General features: G+C 45.4%; 1 protein-coding gene across 4 annotated transcripts in view; it reads left to right on the forward strand.

The window, feature by feature from the left end:
* The window catches only part of LOC147100335 (uncharacterized), a 120,957-nt gene that overhangs the window by 79,186 nt on the left and 19,225 nt on the right, over positions 1-22,546 (forward strand). For all 4 annotated transcript variants that reach the window (XM_085967943.1, XM_085967942.1, XM_085967941.1 and 1 more), the window contains 8 exons: positions 912-1,013; positions 1,340-1,426; positions 6,257-6,324; positions 14,625-14,713; positions 15,678-15,715; positions 16,801-16,842; positions 18,419-18,465; positions 21,859-22,393. In XM_085967943.1, the coding sequence (XP_085824069.1) occupies positions 912-1,013; positions 1,340-1,426; positions 6,257-6,324; positions 14,625-14,713; positions 15,678-15,715; positions 16,801-16,842; positions 18,419-18,465; positions 21,859-22,393 (1,008 nt within the window). The remainder of the gene's footprint in view (positions 1-911; positions 1,014-1,339; positions 1,427-6,256; positions 6,325-14,624; positions 14,714-15,677; positions 15,716-16,800; positions 16,843-18,418; positions 18,466-21,858; positions 22,394-22,546) is intronic.

Raw genomic sequence — 22,546 nt, forward strand, 5'->3', positions numbered from 1 at the left:
AGAATAAGGGGCTGCTCTTTCAAAACTGAGATGAGGAGGAACTACTTCACTCAGAGGGTGGTAGGTCCATGGAATATGCTGCCCCAAAAAGCTGTAGAAGCTACATCATTACATAAATTTAAAACAGAAATAGACAGTTTCCTAGAAGTAAAGGGAATTAAGGGTTACGGGGAGCGGGCAGGAATTTGGACATGAGTCTAGGTTCGGATCGGTCATGGCCCTGTGGGTAGCGGAGCGGGCCCAGGGGCCGTGTAGCCTGATCCTGCTCCTATTTCGTGTGTCTAATTCTGTTAGATTCAGGAGATGGTTCTGTGATAGTGGATTGGCGGTTAGGATCAGATCAGCCATGATCTTATTTAATGGCGGAGCAGGCTCGAGGGGCCGATTGGCCTACTCCTGCTCCTATTTCTTATGTTCTTAAACGGCACTTAATCATCTGGAATCCTTTAATAACTGGCAAAATAGATAACCGGTAATCTTGCCGAATCCATCCGTTTTTCGTTTTTCCGAGTCCAAGTTTCCCGCGGTGGCCGAGTTAGTCCGTGGTTTTTATTTTTTTTGTGTTCAAAATTGCCTACCTCTCTGTTATCCATCAACCGGCACCATCCTGGTCCCGTAGGTGCCGGATACGAAAGAGTTTACTGTATTATATTTTAAATTGTGTACACTCTCTCTTTCTGTTTGTTTTAACATTCTACATTGATGTTATGCTTGGTTTATAGAAACAATCCAAACATCATCATCTGCCTAAGATGATGTTTGGATTGTTTCTATAATTGACAAATAGTCCAGTAATTTATTCTGGATTATCTTTTTCGTACTGTCAGATTTAAGTTCAGTTATTTTGTTTTTTTCTCCAGTGTTTTTATATAGGTCATAGAACTTAAAGGTCCACCTTTCTGTATTTACAGGGGTTTGTTCGCGTGCACTGCAGCTATGATTGCCGTATTGAGTACCATTTATACTGCTGGAAACGCTGCAAAATTAAAGAGCTCCAAGATAAAGTAGAAAAAGTTAGTATTGTAATATTTCTTGCAACATTTTTTAAGAGCATTTGGAAATCGTGTTCTGAAGGACTATAAAATGCAATACAGTTTTTATACAAAGATATTCAACCAAAAACAAGAGAATGATGAGAATGACCTGTGGGTATCTAACAGCACCACATCTCACCAGTTTGTTTCACTAGGTTTGTGACTGGCAGAGAGACAGACCCTGCAGGTTCCTTCAGCTCTAATTAATTGAAGATATTTGTACTTCCTGTTGTGATGTCATGATTGAAATAAATGCATGTTGCACATTTTTCTACTTTTAAAACTGATTTTTTAAACTGTTGCAGGAAATTCTAGGTTTAGACTGTCTTACCCCAGACTGCATGGGGTGCATATGGAAAGTGGACATTTTTCAGGACTCTCGGCAAAAGACAGTAAGTTATATTTTAAGTTTACATGCCCATAAATGCTGAAAACAGCCATTTAATATTTGCAGTTGTGGAGCAGTTGTTACTGCGAGAAATGAAGTAGGATTTGAATTTTTACAATTATAATAAAAGACTCCCATCAAATGAGCTGAAAAGAGCACGATGTTATTATTGATAATCCTTCCCCACGGAATGTTTACTACAGTCTCGCAGCCTATAGTGAGCGCGTTCGTGATTTGCCCGCTATATGCGATGGACTGTATAACACCTGAAGAAAGTTTATTTTTTGTCTCTCTCCCTGTAACGAGCTGCGCAGCTCCCTGATTTCCAGCCTCTTGAATGGAAGCAGAATACATATCGACGAAAAGCTTGCACGTCTGCGACGGAGCCTGGATATGTCCAGATAAAAAATGTGGAATTGTCAACTTTGCAAGAAGTGTTCTGGACATTTTACATGCAGATAGCACCATCTGGTGGTAGCTATTGTATAGCAGTGATGTTCTGGACTGATGAACCATTTTATATGCAGATAGCACTCTCTGGTGGTGGTTATCGTGTTAGCAGTTTGTATGAAGCAGAGGTCATTTGACCTTTCTACCTTCCTGTGTGAGGTCATTTGACCTTTCTACCTTTCTTCCTGTGTGACTCAGGAAGCAGAATCCCAGGAAGTAGAATTCCAGGAAGAACCTGGCAGTAATGGAGGATTCCATGAGGGTTTCACAATCCAATATAATCTGATTTCATATGTTAGGCCAAGCGCAATATCTTTTCACAAAAATTTGTTCAAGTAAAGCTTCAAAACAGCAAACGGCTTCATGAGGAATTACTTTGAATAAGTGTTTAACTTGCTGGATAACTAGATAGGAGCACGTCTAGCGCGGCCAGTACAGTGAAAAGATATCAGTGAAAAGATATCAGTGAAAAGATAGCAATACGGCTAGCTGTGAAGAGCGGAGCAGGAGGAACCCAGTGTAAGCCTTAACCTCATAGAGCACACCTACCTCACATCAACATGCCAGAAGATAATAACGAAAATGCTTTGCAGCAAGGAGAAGACCTTAAACAGGCAGACGAAATTGTAGAAGGTGACAATCGGTCTATAAGCTCTGGTTACGTCAGATCGCAAGCTGGTTAACGGTCATCAGGTGGTTCTAGAGTAAGCGTGACCATCGCCAGAGCACGGGCTAAGCTAGTGGCAGCTCAAGCCAGAGCTGCGCATGCGAACAGTGAAATAGAGATAAAAGTAAGACAGGCCCGTCTGCAAGCTGAATTCCAAGCCGAACAGGCCCGACTCCAAGCTGAATCACAAGCCGAACAGGCCCGACTCCAAGCTGAATTCCAAGCCCAACAGGCCCGTCACCAAGTTGAACGCCAGGCTGAACAGGCCCATCTCCAAGCCACATTAGACGCTCTGCAGCAACAAAAAGAGATAGATGCTGCATTAGCCGAGACACAAGTATTCGAGGCAATTTTGGAGGGAGCTGATCCCGAGACAGCTTGCAAACCTTTAATTCCCGTTCCGTGGCAGAGTCCACGACAGCGCACCATAGATTACGTGAGCGACCATGCCGACATACAGTTTACAGGAGAAAGGGATGGAGGCCCGCACATCTCTACAGACGCAAGCACTTCGTATAACATGCCACGAGTTGCCAACCAAGGTCAAAGCAGACGGCGTGCCTCAAGCCGCAGAGTCTCCCCCAGCAGAACGGAAGACACGGTGCAGAGGAATAGGACGCTGAATAGAGAAAGTCAGAGGCAAATCCCCTCTCGTTTCCTTGGGACCCCCAACAGAGCCCCTAGCCAAGGTAACCCTGGCCCAGGTCCCAGCACCTACGACCTCGCCAAATACCTTGCACGCACCCAGCTGGTGACTTCGGGGTTAATCAAGTTTGATGACAGGCCGGAGAATTATCGGGCTTGGAAGTCCTGCTTCCACGATGTCATATCGAGCTTAGACCTGTCGGCAGGAGAAGAGCTCGGCCTCCTTATCAAATGGCTCGGCCCAGAGTCCGCCGGACAGGCCTGCAGGATAAAAGCGGCCAATGTGGGACAGCTGCCAGAGGGGTTGAAGAAGGCTTGGGCGAGGCTGGAAGAAAGCTACGGCTCGCCCGAAGCCATTGAAAGGGCTCTCTTTGACAGGTTGGAGAACTTTTCGAGGTTGACGAGTAAGGAACCCCAGAAGCTCCGCGACCTTGGAGATCTGCTGTCGGAACTCGAAGCCGCAAAGCAGGACGGCTACCTACCCGGTCTATCGTACTTAGACACTTCCAGAGGGGTAAGTCCCATCATTGAGAAGCTTCCATTTAACCTGCAGGAGAAGTGGATAACGTTTGGATCAAAGTTCAAGCTAAAGCACAACGTGGCGTTCCCACCATTCTCTGCGTTCGTTAAATTCATCCGTAAAGAAGCCAAAGCCAGGAACGACCCCAGCTTCAACTTCTTCTCCTCCCACCCAGCACTTGCCAGAAGAGACAAGTTCGACAGACATGGAAGGACACCAATATCTGTCCACAAAATGCAAGTGTCCTCAACTGAGCACACAAAGATTCAGAAGAAACCTGAGGATATGAACAAACAATGCCCTATCCACAACAAGCCCCATCCTTTAAAGAAGTGCAGAGGCTTCAGGGAGATGTCCCTGGAAGATTGGAAACAAAATCTCCAAGAGAACTCTATGTTTCAAGTGCTGCTCTTCCACGAGCCATCTCGCCAAGAACTGCAAGGTAGATGCAAAATGCACTGAATGTGAAAGTGATCGGCACGTTTCAGCACTACACCCAGGCCCAGCTCCTTGGAAGTCAGAGACGCCTCCTCCCGCTTCAGAGCACGGCGGGGAGAGAGAGGGAGCTGCTGGTCCGGAGATTACATCCAGGTGCACCGAGGTGTGTGGAGAAGGAGTGAGCGCAAGAGCATGCTCCAAGATATGCCTCGTTAATGTGTACCCTGTAGGACGTCGCCAGGAATCTGAAAAGATGAAAGCACACTTCCTAGAATTTGTCAAGAAAATGCTTGTCAACGATCATACAGAGATAGCTCCTCCACTCCAGGAAGGCCAAGAGTGTTGGTACCTCCCTTCCTTCGGAGTCTATCACCCCAAAAAGCCGGAACAGATCGGTGTTTGACTCCAGTGCACCATATCAGGGAATCTCTCTCAACGACGTACTCCTCACAGGGCCCGATCTTAACAACAGCCTCTTGGGAGTACTCGTGAGATTCAGGAAAGAGCCCGTCTCCATCACTGCCGATATCCAGCACGTTTCATTGCTTTGTGGTGAGAGAAGACCACAGAGACTTCCTCCGCTTCCTGTGGTATCGGGACAATGACCCCAATAGAGACATTGTGGACTACAGAATGCGTGTCCATGTCTTTGGGAATAGCCCATCCCCTGCTGTCGCCATATACGGACTAAGGAGGGCTGCCAAGGAAGACGACGACTTTGGCAGTGATGTGAGAGGGTGTTCATCGAACGAGAGTTCTATGTCGACGACGCATTGAAGTCATTCCCGACCGAAGCAGAGGCCATCAGTACCCTCGGACGAGCCCAGGAACTACTTGCACTATCCAACCTCAGGCTGTATAAGATAGCCTCTAACAGACCAGCAGTGATGGAGGCATTCCCCCCTGAAGATCGTGCTAAGGACGTCAAGGACCTAGACCTCTTCACTGATGACCTCCCCCTACAGCGTAGCCTAGGGGTGTCGTGGAACATAGCAACAGACACGTTTACGTTCCAAGTCCTAGACGCCAAGAAACACTTCACACGTAGAGGAGTGCTCTCTGCAGTCAACAGCCTATACGGCCCTCTCGGCTTCTTAGCCCCTGTCACCACACAAGGCAGGCTGCTCCTCAGGGAACTCTCCACACGCGCTGAAGAGTGGGATTCACCTCTCCCTGAAGAGATGGTAGCAGAGTGGGACAGATGGAGAGACTCACTCTAAGACTTACAGGAGATCCGAATACCTCGCTGCTATTCGTCTTTCTCTCCCTTAAATGCCCAATTCAAAGAGCTTTGTGTCTTTGCAGACGCATCCGCTAAGGCCATTGTAAGTGTGGCTTATCTGAAGGTCACCACTCAAGAAGGACAAAGCAGAATCGGCTTCGTCTTTGATAGAGGCATGTTGGCACCCCAGCCAGACCTCACCATACGCAGATTGGAACTGTGCGTAGCAGAACGCAACCTACCCCCTCACTGCAGTCTAATGAAGCTGCATCCTATCATCGACACCGAGGACCGTCTCCAAGGTGGTTCTTTGTCGCCAGAGGACTCCAGTGACAAGTAGAGTTCGGACTATGTGGAGTCGTTAACGACCCCAGACGGGGAGTGTTCTGGACATTTTACATGCAGATAGCACCATCTGGTGGTAGCTATTGTATAGCAGTGATGTTCTGGACTGATGAACCATTTTATATGCAGATAGCACTCTCTGGTGGTGGTTATCGTGTTAGCAGTTTGTATGAAGCAGAGGTCATTTGACCTTTCTACCTTCCTGTGTGAGGTCATTTGACCTTTCTACCTTTCTTCCTGTGTGACTCAGGAAGCAGAATCCCAGGAAGTAGAATTCCAGGAAGAACCTGGCAGTAATGGAGGATTCCATGAGGGTTTCACAATCCAATATAATCTGATTTCATATGTTAGGCCAAGCGCAATATCTTTTCACAAAAATTTGTTCCAGTAAAGCTTCAAAACAGCAAACGGCTTCACGAGGAATTACTTTGAATGTGTTTAACTCGCTAGATAACTAGATAGGAGCACGTCTAGCGTGGCCAGTACAAGAAGAATAAATTAACATATGTTAGCATTGCTTCACATGTTCATTCCACATCTGTTGCAGATTGAAAGTTCAAAGTCAAAAGAAAATAAAACTGGCCAGAATCCAGCAACGAAACAGTCTGCTAGCAGGTACATTCAGTGATTAATTTGTTGCAGTTTTATTGATTTTCATTTGTTTTATGGATGTATGAATTCACTTAATACTTTTTTGTAAATATGAGAAGCTTGTCATGTTTATAGAAAAGCATTAAGAGAATTCATACAATTATAAATAAGGAAATTCTCATTACAGTATTTTAAAATGCTCATCAGTATTTTGATGCCGTTTTCCACATAGGATTAATATCATTTGATTTTTTTTTTGTGTGGGGAGGGTGGGGTGGTATCTTTTCTGAACACACTGTCTATATGCCCAAATTCTCTGAACATAAGGAAGTACGAAATGGGAAAACAGCAGTTGGCCCATCAAACCTGCTCCAAAGTACAATCTACCATATTTTTTTAACCTGAAGGAAAATACTCCATAATTTCAATGTGATCTGAAAAGGTAATTGAGCAAAACTCCAGAATATCCATTCTCAATTATTCAAGACCAATTGCCCTTCACAGAAGACATTTTTCTTGACCTAGCAGGACACAAACTATGAAATTACCCCTTTCCTGTCATACCCTGTACCGAAAGAATGTACCTTTCTGGTCCAAACATCTAATTATATATTAAAATTGCTGTTCTGCGTTGCAGCATTCAATTTCAAATCATGTTGAGAATTCCTATGTCCTATTCTGTTTCTGGGAAAACTCATTACAAATGTGTCAACATTTAACTGCAATACTTGTTATGCCTGTAGGTGGCACTGTGATGAGTGTTATCATTGTTTAATGTCTCAAAGCTAGCTGCTAAAACAATAGGGGGAAAAATTCAGTTGTTTGTGCCTCCGTTAGCGCCTTAAGAGGGCGCTAATGGGGCGCAAAGCAACTAGCGCCCGGGTGCTGCGATGTTTGCGCCGCTCGCGAAATTAACTAGACATTTTGCGGCAGCGCTAAACACTACCGCCACGATCTCCTGCGCCGGCAGATTGTGACGTCAGTCGAGTGCGCAATGCACCGTTAGCGCCCCGGACCGGATATTGAGTGGCGCCCCCTGCCTTACCGCCTGCCGCTAGCAACGACAGGTTGAGGGGAGCGTTATGCTGTCAGAAAGGGACTGGGGGAGCGCTATTTAAAGGCGACCGCTTCCTGCCTTTTTTTGTTGGTGACATTTTTGTACCACGCATTCAGAGAGAGAGACTCTTCTGGAGAGATTCAACGCTGTGTGAGGGGGTTTTGAGTACTGAGCAGCACTTTGCAGGTTCATTTTAATTTGCCCTTCCTTGCTTCGCCAGCGCTCTGAGGTAGCGCCTCGCTCCTTGACCTTTGCGCCTTAAGACAGGTGTGAAGCGCCAGATTTAGCGCTCCAATCACCTCCAGGGGCGATAAAAGCCAAGTTTGCTGTCGGAGGCGATAATTAGCTCCAGGCGCTGAGCTTAGCGCACGGCCGATAATGGCGCCCCAAACGGGGCGATGCTGAATTTTTCCCCCTTGCTGTTTGGTAGCATATCATTAATGGTTAAAAAAAAAAAAAACAGGCCCAGTGAATGCAGAGTACTTTTGCCTCATGGTTATGGTATTGGGCTAGCAACCAGAGTTTGAGAGTTGAAATCGCACCATGGCAGGTTGTGAATTTGAATTCAATTTAATCTAGTAATTTGTGGCCTGGCACCAAAAATTGACACAAAGCTGCTGTTGTTTAAAAACCCAATTGGTTCACTGGTGTCTTCAGGGAAGCAAACCTGCTATCTCTACCTGCTCTGGCCTACTATGTGGTTGGCTCTTAATAACCTCAGAGCAAATAGAAATGAGCAGCTGCTGCCTTGCCAGTGTCACCTATTTGCCAAGAATTAAAAAATGCAGATGTAGGCTCTGTCCACTTAATGTGAGCCACTCTTGACAGTCAGGAACCCTGCTGGTATATGCAAGAAAGTACAAGGGTACTGTGGGCCCTTTTCAAAACAGATGGGGGTATTATTACAAATGGAAATAAGGAAATGGCAGACTTGTTAAATAATTACTTTGTGCCAGTCCTTACTGTAGAGGAGGAGTCTTCACCATAGAGGAAGAGAATAATATACCTGACATTCCAGGGAAACTAATAATGAATCAAGGACTGCAACTCACTAAAGTTAATGTAAGCAAGAGAACAGTATTTGAAACAATACTGGCACTAAAGACTGACTAATCCCCAGGACCTGATGGTTTCCACCCCAAGGTTTTAAAGTAAGTCGGTGAGGAGATTGCAGATGCCTTAGCCATAATCTTTCAAAGCTCTCTCGATTCAGGAATTGTCCTTTTGTAAATTCCCAATCTAAATGTAACTCCATTATTTAAGAAAGATGAGAGAGAAACCAGGAAATTATAGACCTATTAGTCTAACATTTGTTGTGGGGAAGTTATTGGAATGTATAATTAAGGACAGAGTGACTGACTACCAATTTATTTTAGTTTAGATATCTCCCTAAACAAAACTAATAATATATAAATAGACAATTTAGAGATTTTTTACAATAACTTTTAATAGCTCTCGGTTAAGTAAAGCCTCTATTTCAAAATTCTCATCCTTGTTTTCAAATTCCTCCATGGCCCCGCCCCTCCCTATCTCTGTAATCTCCTTCAGCCCCACAACCACTGCCCCCCCCCCCCCGAGATATTTGCGCTCCTCTAATTTTGCACTCTTGAGCATCCCTGATTATAATCGCTCAGTCTTTAGTGGCCGTGCCTTCTGTTGCCTAGGCCCTAAGCTCTGGAATTCCCTGCCTAAACCTCTCCGCCTCTCTACCTCTCTTTCTGCCTTTAAGACGCTCCTTAAAACCTACCTCTTTGACCAAGCTTTTGGTCACCTGCCCTAATTGATCCTTATGTGGATCGGTGTCAAATTTTTTGTCTTAAAATACTCCGGTGCAGCGCCTTGGGACGTTTTACTATGTTAAAGGCGCTATATAAATACAAGTTGTTGTTATTGTCAGCATACCTATTTTATATTCAAGTAATATTCTCCTTTAAATAAAATAGATTGAGGCAATCAGTTTATAAATCCTGCTTGAGAGACTGGAGATGTAAAAATGTAATTGAGGTACTGATATTGCATGTTGGGTGTGTGTTTGATGTTGGCTATGATTTCTGGTTGAAGCCCAAGATTTTGTTCAACCTAACCTGAGAACATCCAAGAAATACCAAGTATTATCACCTAGGCGCATTTAGTGTATTAGTACTAATATTTTGTAGGAAAAATCACTCTACAAAATAAGCTTGTATGTTTCAATTTTATATAAAATATTTGAGATGCGTATTCATCGCCCTTAACTTGCTTCACGCCCCTGCTACCATCCAGTGTTACATTTGTAACCAGCAATACTTCCTACTTTTAGACAACTAAAATTGCTGTCTCCAGACACAATCCAAGTATAAATGTACTACTTTTTCCACAGTTGAACTAAAAGTTCACCATGCTCACCTGTATGCATTACTGAATCCAAGTGTGAAAAATAGTCTTTACAGTGAGGCTGTGTGAAGGTTTCAAATGTTTTCTCAATTTTCATGCTAGTATTGGCACTGTTAGAAGCATTTACTTAGCAGAATCTTCTGTATTTGATCTTGTGCAATTATGATTTTTTTTAAATGAATAGATAAAATATATTCATCTTTACATTGCCAGTGTTTTTCCTTTACTTTGAATATAGTTTCTCAGTTGAGCTTAACATGTAATTCATACGACTTGATTGTATAAAAAATACAGCTTATTCAAGTACAAGATTATGGCCTAGAAATTCAGTTGCGTGCGCCAGCCGTTAGCGCCTTAGGAGGAGTAGATCTCGAGCGCTGGGCGCTTAGCGCCCGGGCGCAGCGCGATCTGCGCCTCGCCCCAACTTCAGTAGACATTTAGCGCCGGCGCAAAGTCTTGGCGCGCGCCCTGCTGCGTGCGCAGATTATGACGTCATTTCCTCGTGCAACGCCCTTTGTGCGCCCCAAACCGGAACTTCAGTCGCGCCGGCCCATTGTGCGCCGGGCGGCCCTAACGACTGTGGAGTGGAACGGTGCACAGCCGAAGCAGGCCGCGGGGAGCGCAAATTAAAGGGCACTTACCCTGCACTATAAAGGGCTGCCATTTTGCAGCAATCACTCTTGTGCAACGGATTTTTTGAAAAAAAACAAGGAAGGGAGCTTACTGCTTTGGGCCAACACTAGGACAGGTATTTTTGGCTTCAGGCCAGAGCTTTGCAATTCGCCTTCACTGATATCTCATTGTTTGCCAGCACATTATGGGGGCTGCATGGGGTGCCAATGCTGAGTTTCAGGATTATGTCGGAAGGGCTCGCAGACGCTGGGTTAGAGGGGCAGCCCTGGCTAGACGCAGAGGGGGCAACAGGCGTCGGCAACGTGGGCCTCACCCACTCAGGCAATACCGCCAGCAGGTCTCGTATCTCAACATGACTGGCGTGCAATGTGTTAGGAGGCTGCAATTCAGAAGGGAGGTGGTTGCAGAGATCTGCCATCTGCTTCACAGAGATCTGCGTCCACAGCTGAGTTGCAGGACGTCTCTGTCGGTGGAAGTGAAGGTGACGGTGGCTCTGAACTTCTATGCCACCGGCTCCTTCCAATCAGCTGCTGGAGACATTGCTAACATATCCCAGTTCGCCGTCTATTGCTGCATCCACCAGGTCACCAATGCCCTTTTTTAGAAGGAGACGCCAATTCATCTCCTTCCCCATGACCCTGGAGAGGCAGCAGCAGCGTGCAGTGGGATTTGCAAGAATCGCGGACTTCCCCATGGTGCAGGGCGCCATTGACTGCACGCATGTGGCTTTGCGGGCACCTCTGGACCATCCCGAGGATTACCGCAACCGGAAGGGCTACCATTCCCTCAACGTACAGCTGGTGTGTGACCACAGGCAGCGCATCCTAGCTGTCAATGCCCGCTTTCCAGGCAGCAGCCACAATGCCTTTATCCTGCGACAGACTACTGTGGCTGATATCTTCCAGGCACAGCCTCACCCAAGAGGATGGCTTATCGGGGACAAAGGCTATCCTTTGTGTACCTGGCTCATGACCCCGCTCCGCGCGCCCACGACCCCTGCTGAAGAGGCATACAACGAGAGCCATCAAGCGACTAGGAACATCATAGAACAAACAATTGGCGTCCTCAAGCAACGGTTCCGCTGCCTGGATCGTTCCGGCGGATCTCTGCAGTATTCGCCGGAGCGAGTCTCCCAGTTCGTGGTCGTTTGCTGCATGCTGCACAACCTGGCTATCCGCAGGACTCGGGCACTGCCACCTCACGCTGGAGCACCACCTCAGGAGGAGGAGCACGAGGAGGAGGAGGAGGAGTACCAGGCCAGGAGGGAGGCACAAGGTCCAAGGGCCGCCCGTCGGCGGCTTATTGAACGTCACTTCTAGGCCCCCTGTCAGGGAATGGCTTGTGCCAATGAAAGAACATGAATGCAGCCGCTCCGCAAGCCCTCAGCCGCTTAAGGCAACAAACACTTCAAAGATCAAACATGGACAATATGAATAAATAAAATGCTTTATTGAACAAACTCCGGGCCCTTCCCACATGAAACCCAAAAACAGACAACACCCCCCAAAAAACAGTCACACACATGACTCACTCCCACAACCTGGGGAGGAATAACAAAACATTTGAACAAAAATGGCCTTCATCCTCGGCCTTAACAAAACAACCATCCCCAGAAACAAGACAACCATCCCCAGAAACAAAACAACCATCCCAATATAAAAAAACATTTGTCCACACCCTCTACTTTGTGGCCCGCGAGGGCGATTCCTTGTCCAGCCTTTGGCGGCTCCTGGCCGCCCTGCTGCTCCTCCTCAAACCGTGCCCAGTGGCTGCTGCAAGGCTGGGGGAAGGCTCCTGAGGGGCACATGTCGTCACGGCAGATGCCCTTGGGGGTCAGCCTAGACGAGGTCTGGGCCTCGAGGGGCCGGCTGGTGAATGCTGCAGCTGTGGCTGGCCAGCATCAGTCGGACCAGCATCTCGTGGCAGCTCCACTGGGGGAGTGACAGTGGCGGCTGGAGGAATGGGGGCAAGCTGGCGTATGGCAGGCCGCCGCTGGTCAAGTGACACACTGGCACTCGCCCGGGCCCGCACTGCAGCATGCGCTGCCATGTGCCGAACGACAGACCGCTGTGCTGCTACAGCGTGGCGGGTTTCCTGGCGATGCCTGGCTGACGCAGCGAGTGTGGCAGCAGTGAGTGCCCGTGCTGCCCTGGTCTGTGACCGCATCAGACCAGCCAGTGACTGCACGGCACCACTGATCACCTGCCCACTCGCTGCCTGTGCTGCCACGAATTCGGCACGACTCGTGTCCTGTGCTGCCCCGAATAGCTCCAAACTCCTGGCCTGTGGGGCCCCGAACTCGGCCACACTATGAGCCAGGGACTCGATGGCCTCAGGCATCCGTGCCACAACCCCCATGAGCTTGGTATGCCGGCGCTCCGAGTCCACGGACATTTGATCGAGGAGGCGCAGCTCCTCGGAGTTGACCGTCGCCGGACTGGAGGCCGGACTCTCCCTCTGGGGAGAAGGCCGCCGAGCTGGCCGACCCTTCCCGCGTTGCTGGATGCCACTGGGCCCAGCAACTACACCCCTCTGGGAAGAAGGCCGCTGAGCAACCGCACACCCCCTGCGTTGCTGCACGCCACTGGTCCCAGGAGCGACACTCCCCTCCGACACTTCCCCCACGCTCTCCTCCAGGGAAGACGTGTCCCCTACATTGGCATCCCCTGGCGCGGGTGAGGGTTCCCCTGATGGGCCGCCTTCCTCTTCCTCTTCCTCCTCCTCCTCCTCCTCAAGGGCTGTCAGTGGCAGCTTCAGGGACCTCCTCCTCACCATCTGAAAGCAGGAAGGGACAAGAGTAGCTTTAGATTGAGGAGAGGGCGTCAGCGAGGGAGGCATGAGTGGTGGCATTCAGCGCATTGGTCGGACAGTGGCAAAGGATGTAGATCTGATGTGCAAGTGGGACGAGAGAGGTCCAAAAGGTGATGTCCTTACCATTGGTGCCCAGAACAGGGTCGGCATCTCCACTGGCAACGGGGCCAATCACCTGGGCTCCCATGAGGCGACCCACGCACTCTTCCAGGTCAGTGAGCTGCTGGATCTGGGGACCGCCTCCCCCGGTCTCAGTCCGGCTCTTCTGATTGTGGGCCAGCTTGGCCTGCAAGAGAAAGGACGGCCTCTAAGTACAGTGTGTAGCCCTGATCTGGTGTGCACTGCCTCCCATGGTCGAATAGCTTGGCCAGTGTGGAGCCCTGATCTGGTGTGCACTGCCTCCCATGGTCGAATAGCTTGGCCAGTGTGGAAAGTGCAGAATGTGCAATTGATGTTCATGCCAGTCCCATAGCTGCTGGATGAGGGCTGGCCATTAGGGCTTTCAGGTCCCTTTGCCCATAATGTGAGGTGCACATGCAAGGATGAGGAGGACACTGGAAAGGGTACTCACCCTGACAATCCTGGTGAGGTCATTGAACTTTTTTCTGCATTGGACAGAGTTCCTGGGGACCTCGCTGTTGGCTGTCACCCTGATGGCGACCTCCCTCCAGGCTTTCCTGTAGACGCTGGTCGCAGGCTTCTTCCCACTGTCCGGGAACAGGTGTTTGCGTCTCCTCTCCAAAGCCCCAACCAGCAGCTTCAAATCATGGCCAGAGAAGCGCTGCGCTCGTTCACGGGCCTTCTGCATCTTTCCCGGCGCTATTTCTGTTCAGCAGCAGTGTTTAGGCCTAGCTGGAGGGCTGCAGTGTCCAGGGCGTGGCAGCAGACGAACTCGACCCTTCCCCCTTTAAGAGCTGGCCGGCGCCAGGGTGTCTGCTGTCAATCAAGAAATGACCGCACCTGCGCTGCGCCCGGCCTCGGCGGTTTAGCTCAGCACCGCCGGCTTTGCGCCTAAAGATAGTTGTGGAACGCCAGTTTTAGCGCTCGAGCAAACTCTTAGGGCGAAGCTACTGAATATCGGCGAAGTGGCCTCGACTTTGCGCCGGGCGCAAACTTTAGCGGCTGCCCGAAAGTGGCTATACTGAATTTCTAGGCCTATATCTCCACTGCAAATGCCATCAGCTAAACTTCAGTGCTGATAACTGATACATTTTACGGGCTTGTCTTCTGTGATGTTGCTGGGTAAACTCTTTTTTTACTTGTTTTTATAATACATTAACATGTTGAAAGATTTAATCTGCTGATTAGCTTTTAAACAATACTTGTCAACATTTGGTTTTCACAACAATTCTACAACCCAGACAGTGTATGCATAAGTTGATGAAAGTGATTTTTTAAAAACCCTAGAAGTTATCTTCCAAATTCTTAAAGATTGTATTTCTTTCATTAGTTTTAACTTGAAGAAGATTGGCAGGAAAAAAGAAAAGAAGCATCAAAATCCAGGAAAACTATTGTCTAACATGCACCAGGAACAAACTGGTGAGCAATTTAACTGCAGTTACATATGTAAACAATCCTGTTCATGTTGATGGTCATTACCCTATATTGACTCTTACGCTTTTTTAAAAGTAGAGGACTCCTTTGGTTCATGAGAATACTGAGCTTTGTAGCAAAGTCTCCTTAATGGAAACACTTTTGCTATTTGAGACAACTGAAAATCTGAGGATCGAATTTGTTATCTGAGACTTTAGTATGTGTATATTTTTTATATATATATACTTTTTTGTTTGTATGTATGGAAGAGGTGCAGGGTAGGCTCACTTGGATGGTACCACAGTTATAATTAGGAATTGAGAAGTTGTATTTTTTCACTGGTGCTGAGAAAGTTGAGTGCTGGCCTGATGTAGTGCATTAAGAGTATGAAGTTTATGATAAACAGTGATATTGTTTGTTTCCACTGGTCATCGAAATGGTCGCACAAAGGCACAAATTTGAGATGATCAAAAAAGGGAGGTTAGAAACAATGGGGCACGAATGGGCCAACTGCGGGCCAGAGTTTTTTTCATGGGCCCAAGTGTTGCTTCTCCTGGCCTTGAGAATAAAAATTAAAAAATTCCTAGGGTGCTTTTTGAGTGGACTCAGTGATCCCATGAAGAGACTGGTTAAGCCACTCAACACCTGGTACAAATGGGCAGACTTGCATTGAATTTACATTGTATATGCATTTCCTATGATTAGCAACTTGAGATTCCGGGGGGAAAAAAGGAGCTGTTCAGGAGCTTCAGATTTCTGAGCCTTTTGTTTTAATATTTGTCATAAGAATTATACAGCACCTTTTTTAAAAGCTGTGTGTGACAAAAAAAAGTTTGTAGATTTTAAATGAAAACAGACTATTCTGAAGCCAAAAGAAAAGTAATGTAGATTTGATTAACATCTAGGATGTATGGACAAGCAAGGGCGATATTAGCTTGATAAACTTAAAGTTTTTTTCTTTTTAAAATAGATACTTCAAACAAAAAGAATGACCAGAGTGATCTGAAGGTATAGTGAATATATTATCGTATTTATATTGTCGTATTTTAATTGCAAGAACATTCAAGTAAAGTCCTGTGTTTTTTCTCGCTTTCCTCCCCTTTCCTCAGAGAAAGTTTAAACAGCTGGAGAAATGCTACAGATAACCCATCAATAGTTTGTGGCCTCTTGCGGAGAAATGCTACAGATAACCCATCAATAGTTTGTGGCCTCTTGCGGAGAAATGCTACAGATAACCCAACAATAGTTTGTGGCCTCTTGCGGAGAAATGCTACAGATAACCCATCAATAGTTTGTGGCCTCTTGCGGAGAAATGCTACAGATAACCCATCAATAGTTTGTGGCCTCTTGCGGAGAAATGCTACAGATAACCCATCAATAGTTTGTGGCCTCTTGCGGAGAAATGCTACAGATAACCCATCAATAGTTTGTGGCCTCTTGCGGAGAAATGCTACAGATAACCCATCAATAGTTTGTGGCCTCTTGACCAGACACACTGCATGAAATTTGTTTGTAAGCAAACAAGTTAAATTGACTCAGTTGCCACGTATATTCCCTCCATTGAGCCAACTTAGCTTTGTTGGTAGCACTTCTGCTTCAGAGTCAGACAATTGTGAGTCATGCCCCACTCACTTGAGCACATAATGTAGGTTGACATGTCAGTGTATTGTTGAGGGAGTGCTCATTGATTTCATTGAGCTGTCTTCTTTTAGATGAGATGTTAAACTGAGGCCCGTCTACATGCTCAGGTAGATGTAAAAAAATCCTTTGGCACTGTTCACGGAAGAACAGGAGTTCTTCAAGTGTCCTGGCCGTCATTGTTCCCTCCATCAACATCCCTAAAATCAAGTTATTTGGTCATTCATTCATTCATTCATTTACTGTTTGTAGGACTTTGCTAAATCCAACTAGGCTGCAATTGCTCACACTCTTTCGGTGTACAACTTTAGAACACTTGCTGTTTGCTAGTTCAGTCCACTGTGCACTTGAACTCAGACACTGTGAAATGTCTTGTGGTTAAAACACTAATCTTCTTTATCTGGCCTATTTTTCCTTCTGAGTGTACTGAATTGTTTTTATAAATCTCTTGACAGGATGACACAGTTGGAGCCAGAAAGAAGGAAGGGAAAACTAAGGTATTTTAAATATTTCCTTGCAAGTTAGACCACACACAATTTTGATACACTTAATGTAAAAAATCAGTTCAGTTGGAAAATAGAGTAGTCAGATAATCTACTTCCTCACCGTATAATCCTTGCTAAAATGGATTAACAGGGAGCCAGCCAAGCATTCCCACCACTGTTAGTAACATCTCTCTGCAGTCAGCAACAAATGTTCATGTCAGAACCCTACAAGTTTAATGCCTCCTGATTGATATTCAGGAAGTGATGCTCCTGCAGATGATGTTAGCTGAGCAGCACCCTTCAGAGAGGAAAGACCTCAAATGTGGGGGGGTCGAGGCATTGAATGAGGGCAAGTGATCTCCCAGTGGGAGGGTGAGACAATCTGAGGGGGAGCTGTTGCTAGGTCACTTGTGTGGCTTACTCAAAGTGGCATTATTAGACATCTCAGAATTTGTTGGGTGCAGAAAGCGCGTAGGCTGGGGAGACCAGAAGGAGAATGTTGCATGGTAATATGCTGTCCAAAAATAAAAGTGGCACCCTCACAAAGATGTGGTACTATCTTTAATACAATTTTTTGGCATACAGCATTCCATAAATCTTTCCTATTTTGTTTTAATTTAAACATATTTTCTTGCTGTAACACAGTAGAACGATATTTTTTGTAAAAATTCTCAATCTTATTTTCTATACTAATGTTTTTTGTACCACAGTGATATAAATGGTGGTACAGAAAGTAATTCTTCAGTTTTTGCTTTTGATTTGTGCTCACCATTTTTCAAATTTCACTGGCTTCTGCAACAAATTTTGAAAAACAGACATTACTTTCAACCTTAAGTTTAAAAACACACCTTGTCTATCCTTTAAATTCATGTTCAAAAACTGCATGTTTGCGTGTGTTTTTTTTCCTCCTCATTCCCCACCTTTCAGCCACTCTTTATCTTCCACACCATCTTTCTCATTTCCCCTCTCTCATTCTCTCTCTCTCTCTCTCTGCCTCTCTCGCTTTCATTCCCCCACTCTCCCTCTTCTGTCTCATTCCTGCTTCTCCCATTTATCTCATTTCCTCTCGCTTAGTTACTGGCGACAGTTGTTCCACAAATCCCAAGAATCTCCGTTCTAGCTAAAGGCTCTTTCCTGCTGGCAGTGCACTGCAGTTTTGTGCTCAATGTAACAGTAATTCTGCCCATGGTTTCTTCTCGCTGAATTGCTTAAAGACTGACTCGGGTCTGTACATGGTAGCACATTGGGGCTGAAATTAATGTTTTTTATTGCATGCGTCACGTTGACTATCCATGCTCCAGCTCACGAGAAGAAAATGAAAAAAATGGAGTTCCAGAGATAATTGTTATAACTGAAGTAGCACAATATGCCAGTGAAGGTTTAAGTAAACAAAGTTAGATTTTAAAAGCCAGAGATTTTTTTTAAAGAATTTTCATGTGAACTTACATGGGACTCTCGGATGTTGACCGGGGCATGCAGCTGTCTTTCTGTAAAATTGCTAAATATTTTAAATGAGTTACTTGATTTAAGTTATTGACCAGAATCCATTCTAATTTTTATTTGCCCCTTCTTCTCCACTTCCATTCAGAAAAATATAGGACTTTCAAATGAGTGGATGAAGAATGATAAAAGCGGGTAAGAATTTTAATTGTATTTAAGCCAGAATAGTCACTTAAATAAGTCTGCTGTTGACTAGCAATGAACTTACAAAATAAGACAGTGAGCTGGGCTCTTTTTGGGTGGATAGTGGCAGTGTAGGTGGGCAGCATTATGTTAGCATGTTTTGACAGTCACTTAAAAATGAATACACTAATTAGAGATAGGGAGGGGCAAGACCATGATGTGATTTAAATCTGACAACGAGAATTTTAAAATTGAGGTGTCGGGGACCGGAAACCAATGTAGGCTAGTGAGGACAGGAAAGCAGATGGGTGAGTGGGACTTGGTGCGGATAAGGTACGTGCAGCAGATTTTTGGATGAGCTGAAGTTCACGGAGTGGAGGATGGGAGACTGATCAGGAAAGTATTACAATAGACAAGTCTGGAGGAATTTGAGCACATAGGTATTGCAGAGATTAAGACAAGTACTGTTCAACTACAACTTATTTTAAATAGTGTCATGGTGAACATTACAGTTGTCTATCTGGAAGAACCATATTGTCTCGCTTAATTCACTGACTGGTGGGGTAGCTAGTCTATTATTTGCAAGGCATACATTCAGCAAAATGCAGCTGGAAATGTGTGCTGTGGTGTTATTTATTTCTTGTCATCAAGGTTGGCGGAATGTATGGAAAAATACTGAACTAATGAATTCTTGTCAACCTTTTGCCAAAAGGAGAAAGGGACAAAGAACATCAAATCCAACTAACTGTAATGAAGCAGCCTGAGATGCCATATTGATCTACTGTGCCAGTATTTTGACTGAATATGATGAGGTTTTGTATTCACATAGGAAACATAGACTATGAATGTAGGTGATCCACAAATAAAAATCCCTCCAACATTTGCAACTTACACTTGCGCATTAATCACAGAAATTGTAACACTCAACTCCTGCTAAAAGAACAAGTGTCCCCATTATTCGTATCCATTTTAAAATTTAATGGTTGTGATTAACATCCATTTAAAAATGGAGATGGGGGAGATTTTATTTAGTGCAGATGAGCTCACCAGGACTAAAATACCTGACTTGGAAGAGACATGAAGGGTAAAATTGGACCTCGGGCTCATTTTCCGGGCAAAGAACAGAGGGGGGGGGGGGGGGGGGGGGGGGGGGGGGAGAAAGAGGTCCAATTTAGGGGTGCAACCCCCCATGCCCGAACAGCGTCGGAAACACGCCTGATGTCACATTAGTTTGGGCGCTGTAGAGGCATCCCTGACGTCAGCCTGAAACAAGTGTTGGGCCTCTTGCGTATGCTAATATGATTGCCCAGTGCCTGTTTTATGACTCATTTTGGAAACTCATTCGCCCTGAATGGAGCAGGCGTCTGGCCTGTTTTGCTCAAGATTGCGTGGTCTACATGCACTTAACCATTGGTCGTTAAAGGGTAAGTTTAAAAAAAAAACTTTTAATGAACCAGGAGGAGCAGGTGTGCTTGTCCACCCTCCTTAGTATGACTGTGGGCTGCTGCCAGCCCTTGTTCCCGATCGCCCCCTCCCCCCGCCCCCAAGGAAGCCTCTGACGGCCACTACTGGCATTGCTGCAGCAGGTATCTGCAGATCTTGCTGGTCTTATTAAAATGAGGCCTGAGGCCAAATATCGATCGGGCCTCAGCCCTTCCTATTCCGGTGAAGGGATTGTTTCCTGTGCTCAGTTCGTGCCGGCGCAAACCAATTTTTACCCCATTGACTGTGCCAGCTGCAAGGGAGATGTAATATTTCCCTCCTCATCTCGTCTTTTCCTGTAGGTGGAGATTCGTACTGGGGTACTGTTCAGGGCCGTCATTGGCTGGATGATAACAGCTCACAAATCATGACTTGGACATCCTTGTCTTGCTGACTTCAGAATGTACTTATTCACAATAATTAGACCTTGTGACCGTAAAAGGATAGGCAGCACCTGAGCAGAAAACTAGATTGTACATTACGTGGTATCATGTTTCTATTCTTGCAAAACAGCATATCATTTGACTTACCGTGAACAATGCCCCGGGAAATCCATAACTGCTTTCAGGCTTAGAGTTTCCCCTTATGACTACTCTCTGTTTCCTGTTTTTAATCTGGTTATCTAAGAAGTGCCATTGTTCACTACTAATTCCACAACTCCTTACCTTAGCCATCAATGGCCAATGTGGAAATTGCCAGAAGCTTTCTAAAAAGAGTGATAGGGAGCCTAGTTTAAATTTGGCTGAGAAGTGTAAGAATAAATCAAGCTAGACTAGTGGACAATGAGTAGAATAGTGACAAAGGTTAACATAAGAATGTTTTTGTTTCCAGAACGCTGTTCGGGCATGGGAGTTATCTATACTTTGTTATTCTTTAAAATGATGCATGTCTAAAGATGTGATTGCAGTAGCGAGGGTACAGAGGAGATTTACGAGGATGTTGCCAGGACTGGGGAATTTTAGCTATGAGGAAAGATTGGATAGGCTGGGGTTGTTTTCTTTGGAACAGAATAGTACTAATCATTAATGCTTCTTCCATTATAAACTTGTTTTACAATGATTTCTAATCTAATGGGATTCTTTCCATAGGGGCATTTTAAGCAGTGTCGCTCACCTTCCCAGTTAAACCTTGAGGGTTTGGGTGGTGCAAAGTGCTATCCTTTCACCTCTGATGGAATGAAAGTATCCCTTTCCCAGTGTCTATAATGACACTAAATGCGTTTGGAGAGTTGTAACCCAGTTCCCAATGGGCACAGAACCACAACACAATTGGCATTAAATTAATCACTTAAAGTATTGCTGTTATGGGAACTGAAAGAATTCACATCTGCACTTTGTTATTCTTTAAAATGATGCATGTCTAAAGATGTGATTGCAGTAGAGAGGGCACAGAGGAGATTTACAAGGATGTTGCCAGGACTGGGGAATTTTCACTATGAGGAAAGATTGGATAGGCTGGGGATGTTTTCTTTGGAACAGAGGAGGCTGAGGGGAGATTTAATTGAGGTGTATAAAATTATGAGGGGCCCAGATAGAGTGGATAGGAAGGACCTATTTCCCTTAGCAGAGAGGTCAATAACCAGGGGGCATAGATTTAAAGTAATTGGTAGAAGGATTAGAGGGGAGTTGAGAACATTTTTCTCCCAGAGGGTGGTGGAGGTCTGGAATTCACTGCCTGAAAGGGTAGTAGAAGCAGAAACCCTCATCACATTTAAAAAGTACTTGGATATGCGCTTGAAGTGCCGTAACCTACAAGGCAACAGGGCAACGGAACAAGAGCTGGAAAGTGGGATTCGGCTGGAAAGCTCTTTCAGCTGGCACAGACATGATGGGCTGAATGGCCTCCTTCTGTGCCGTAAATTTCTATGATTCTAAGGACACTGAACTAAGCAACAAAAAACTTCCTAACTTTGATTTTTTTCAGATTTTTGGAAGAGGCGACACCTAAACTGGATGAGAACAGTTGTGTGGATTCTGAGATGGCAGATTATTACCAACGGGCACCAAAAGAAGAAAAGATACAAAGTTCAGAGACCAATACATATTTGGATAATGTTCTTCAGGATAAGATTTACCCACTTAATCTGGGTTTACATTCCAATAAAAAGAGTAAGTGCAAGACCAAAGTACCTGGAACATCACAACACAAAGACCGAGAAGATGTTATGCTATCTGCTGAGCATGACCTATTTTTGTATAAATCTCCGTGTCCTCACAATCCTCCACATTCTGCCTTGTTAGCAGAGGAACAAGCAAAGAATCATTTAAGTGAACAGACACACATTAGCTTGCCAGCTGACTCCTTGATAAAAAAGAGTATGTTGGAACCTAGTGAATTCAAGAGCTTTCAACGGTTCAGAGATGTGAACACAAATGACGTGAAGCAGGTTGACTCAAATGATTCTCATTCTAAGTCACAGTCCTTAAAAATCAGCAGAGGACACAGTGTTGCCAGTAAGGTAGGTGAATTGTTCTGCTTCTAATGTCAATTCTTGTAATTGCTGTTACTTTCTGTTCATCTGTACAGTTACTGCTCCTGTAAGTAATTTTAAGTTAAGCTGCCTGTGTTTCAAGTGAAGAATCATTTTACAGTATGTAAGATTGTATTAGAT

This window comes from Somniosus microcephalus, chromosome 26, assembly GCF_052327205.1.
Source record: "Somniosus microcephalus isolate GS21.2 chromosome 26, FLI_Smic_1.0, whole genome shotgun sequence".
NCBI classification, from domain to species: domain Eukaryota; kingdom Metazoa; phylum Chordata; class Chondrichthyes; order Squaliformes; family Somniosidae; genus Somniosus; species Somniosus microcephalus.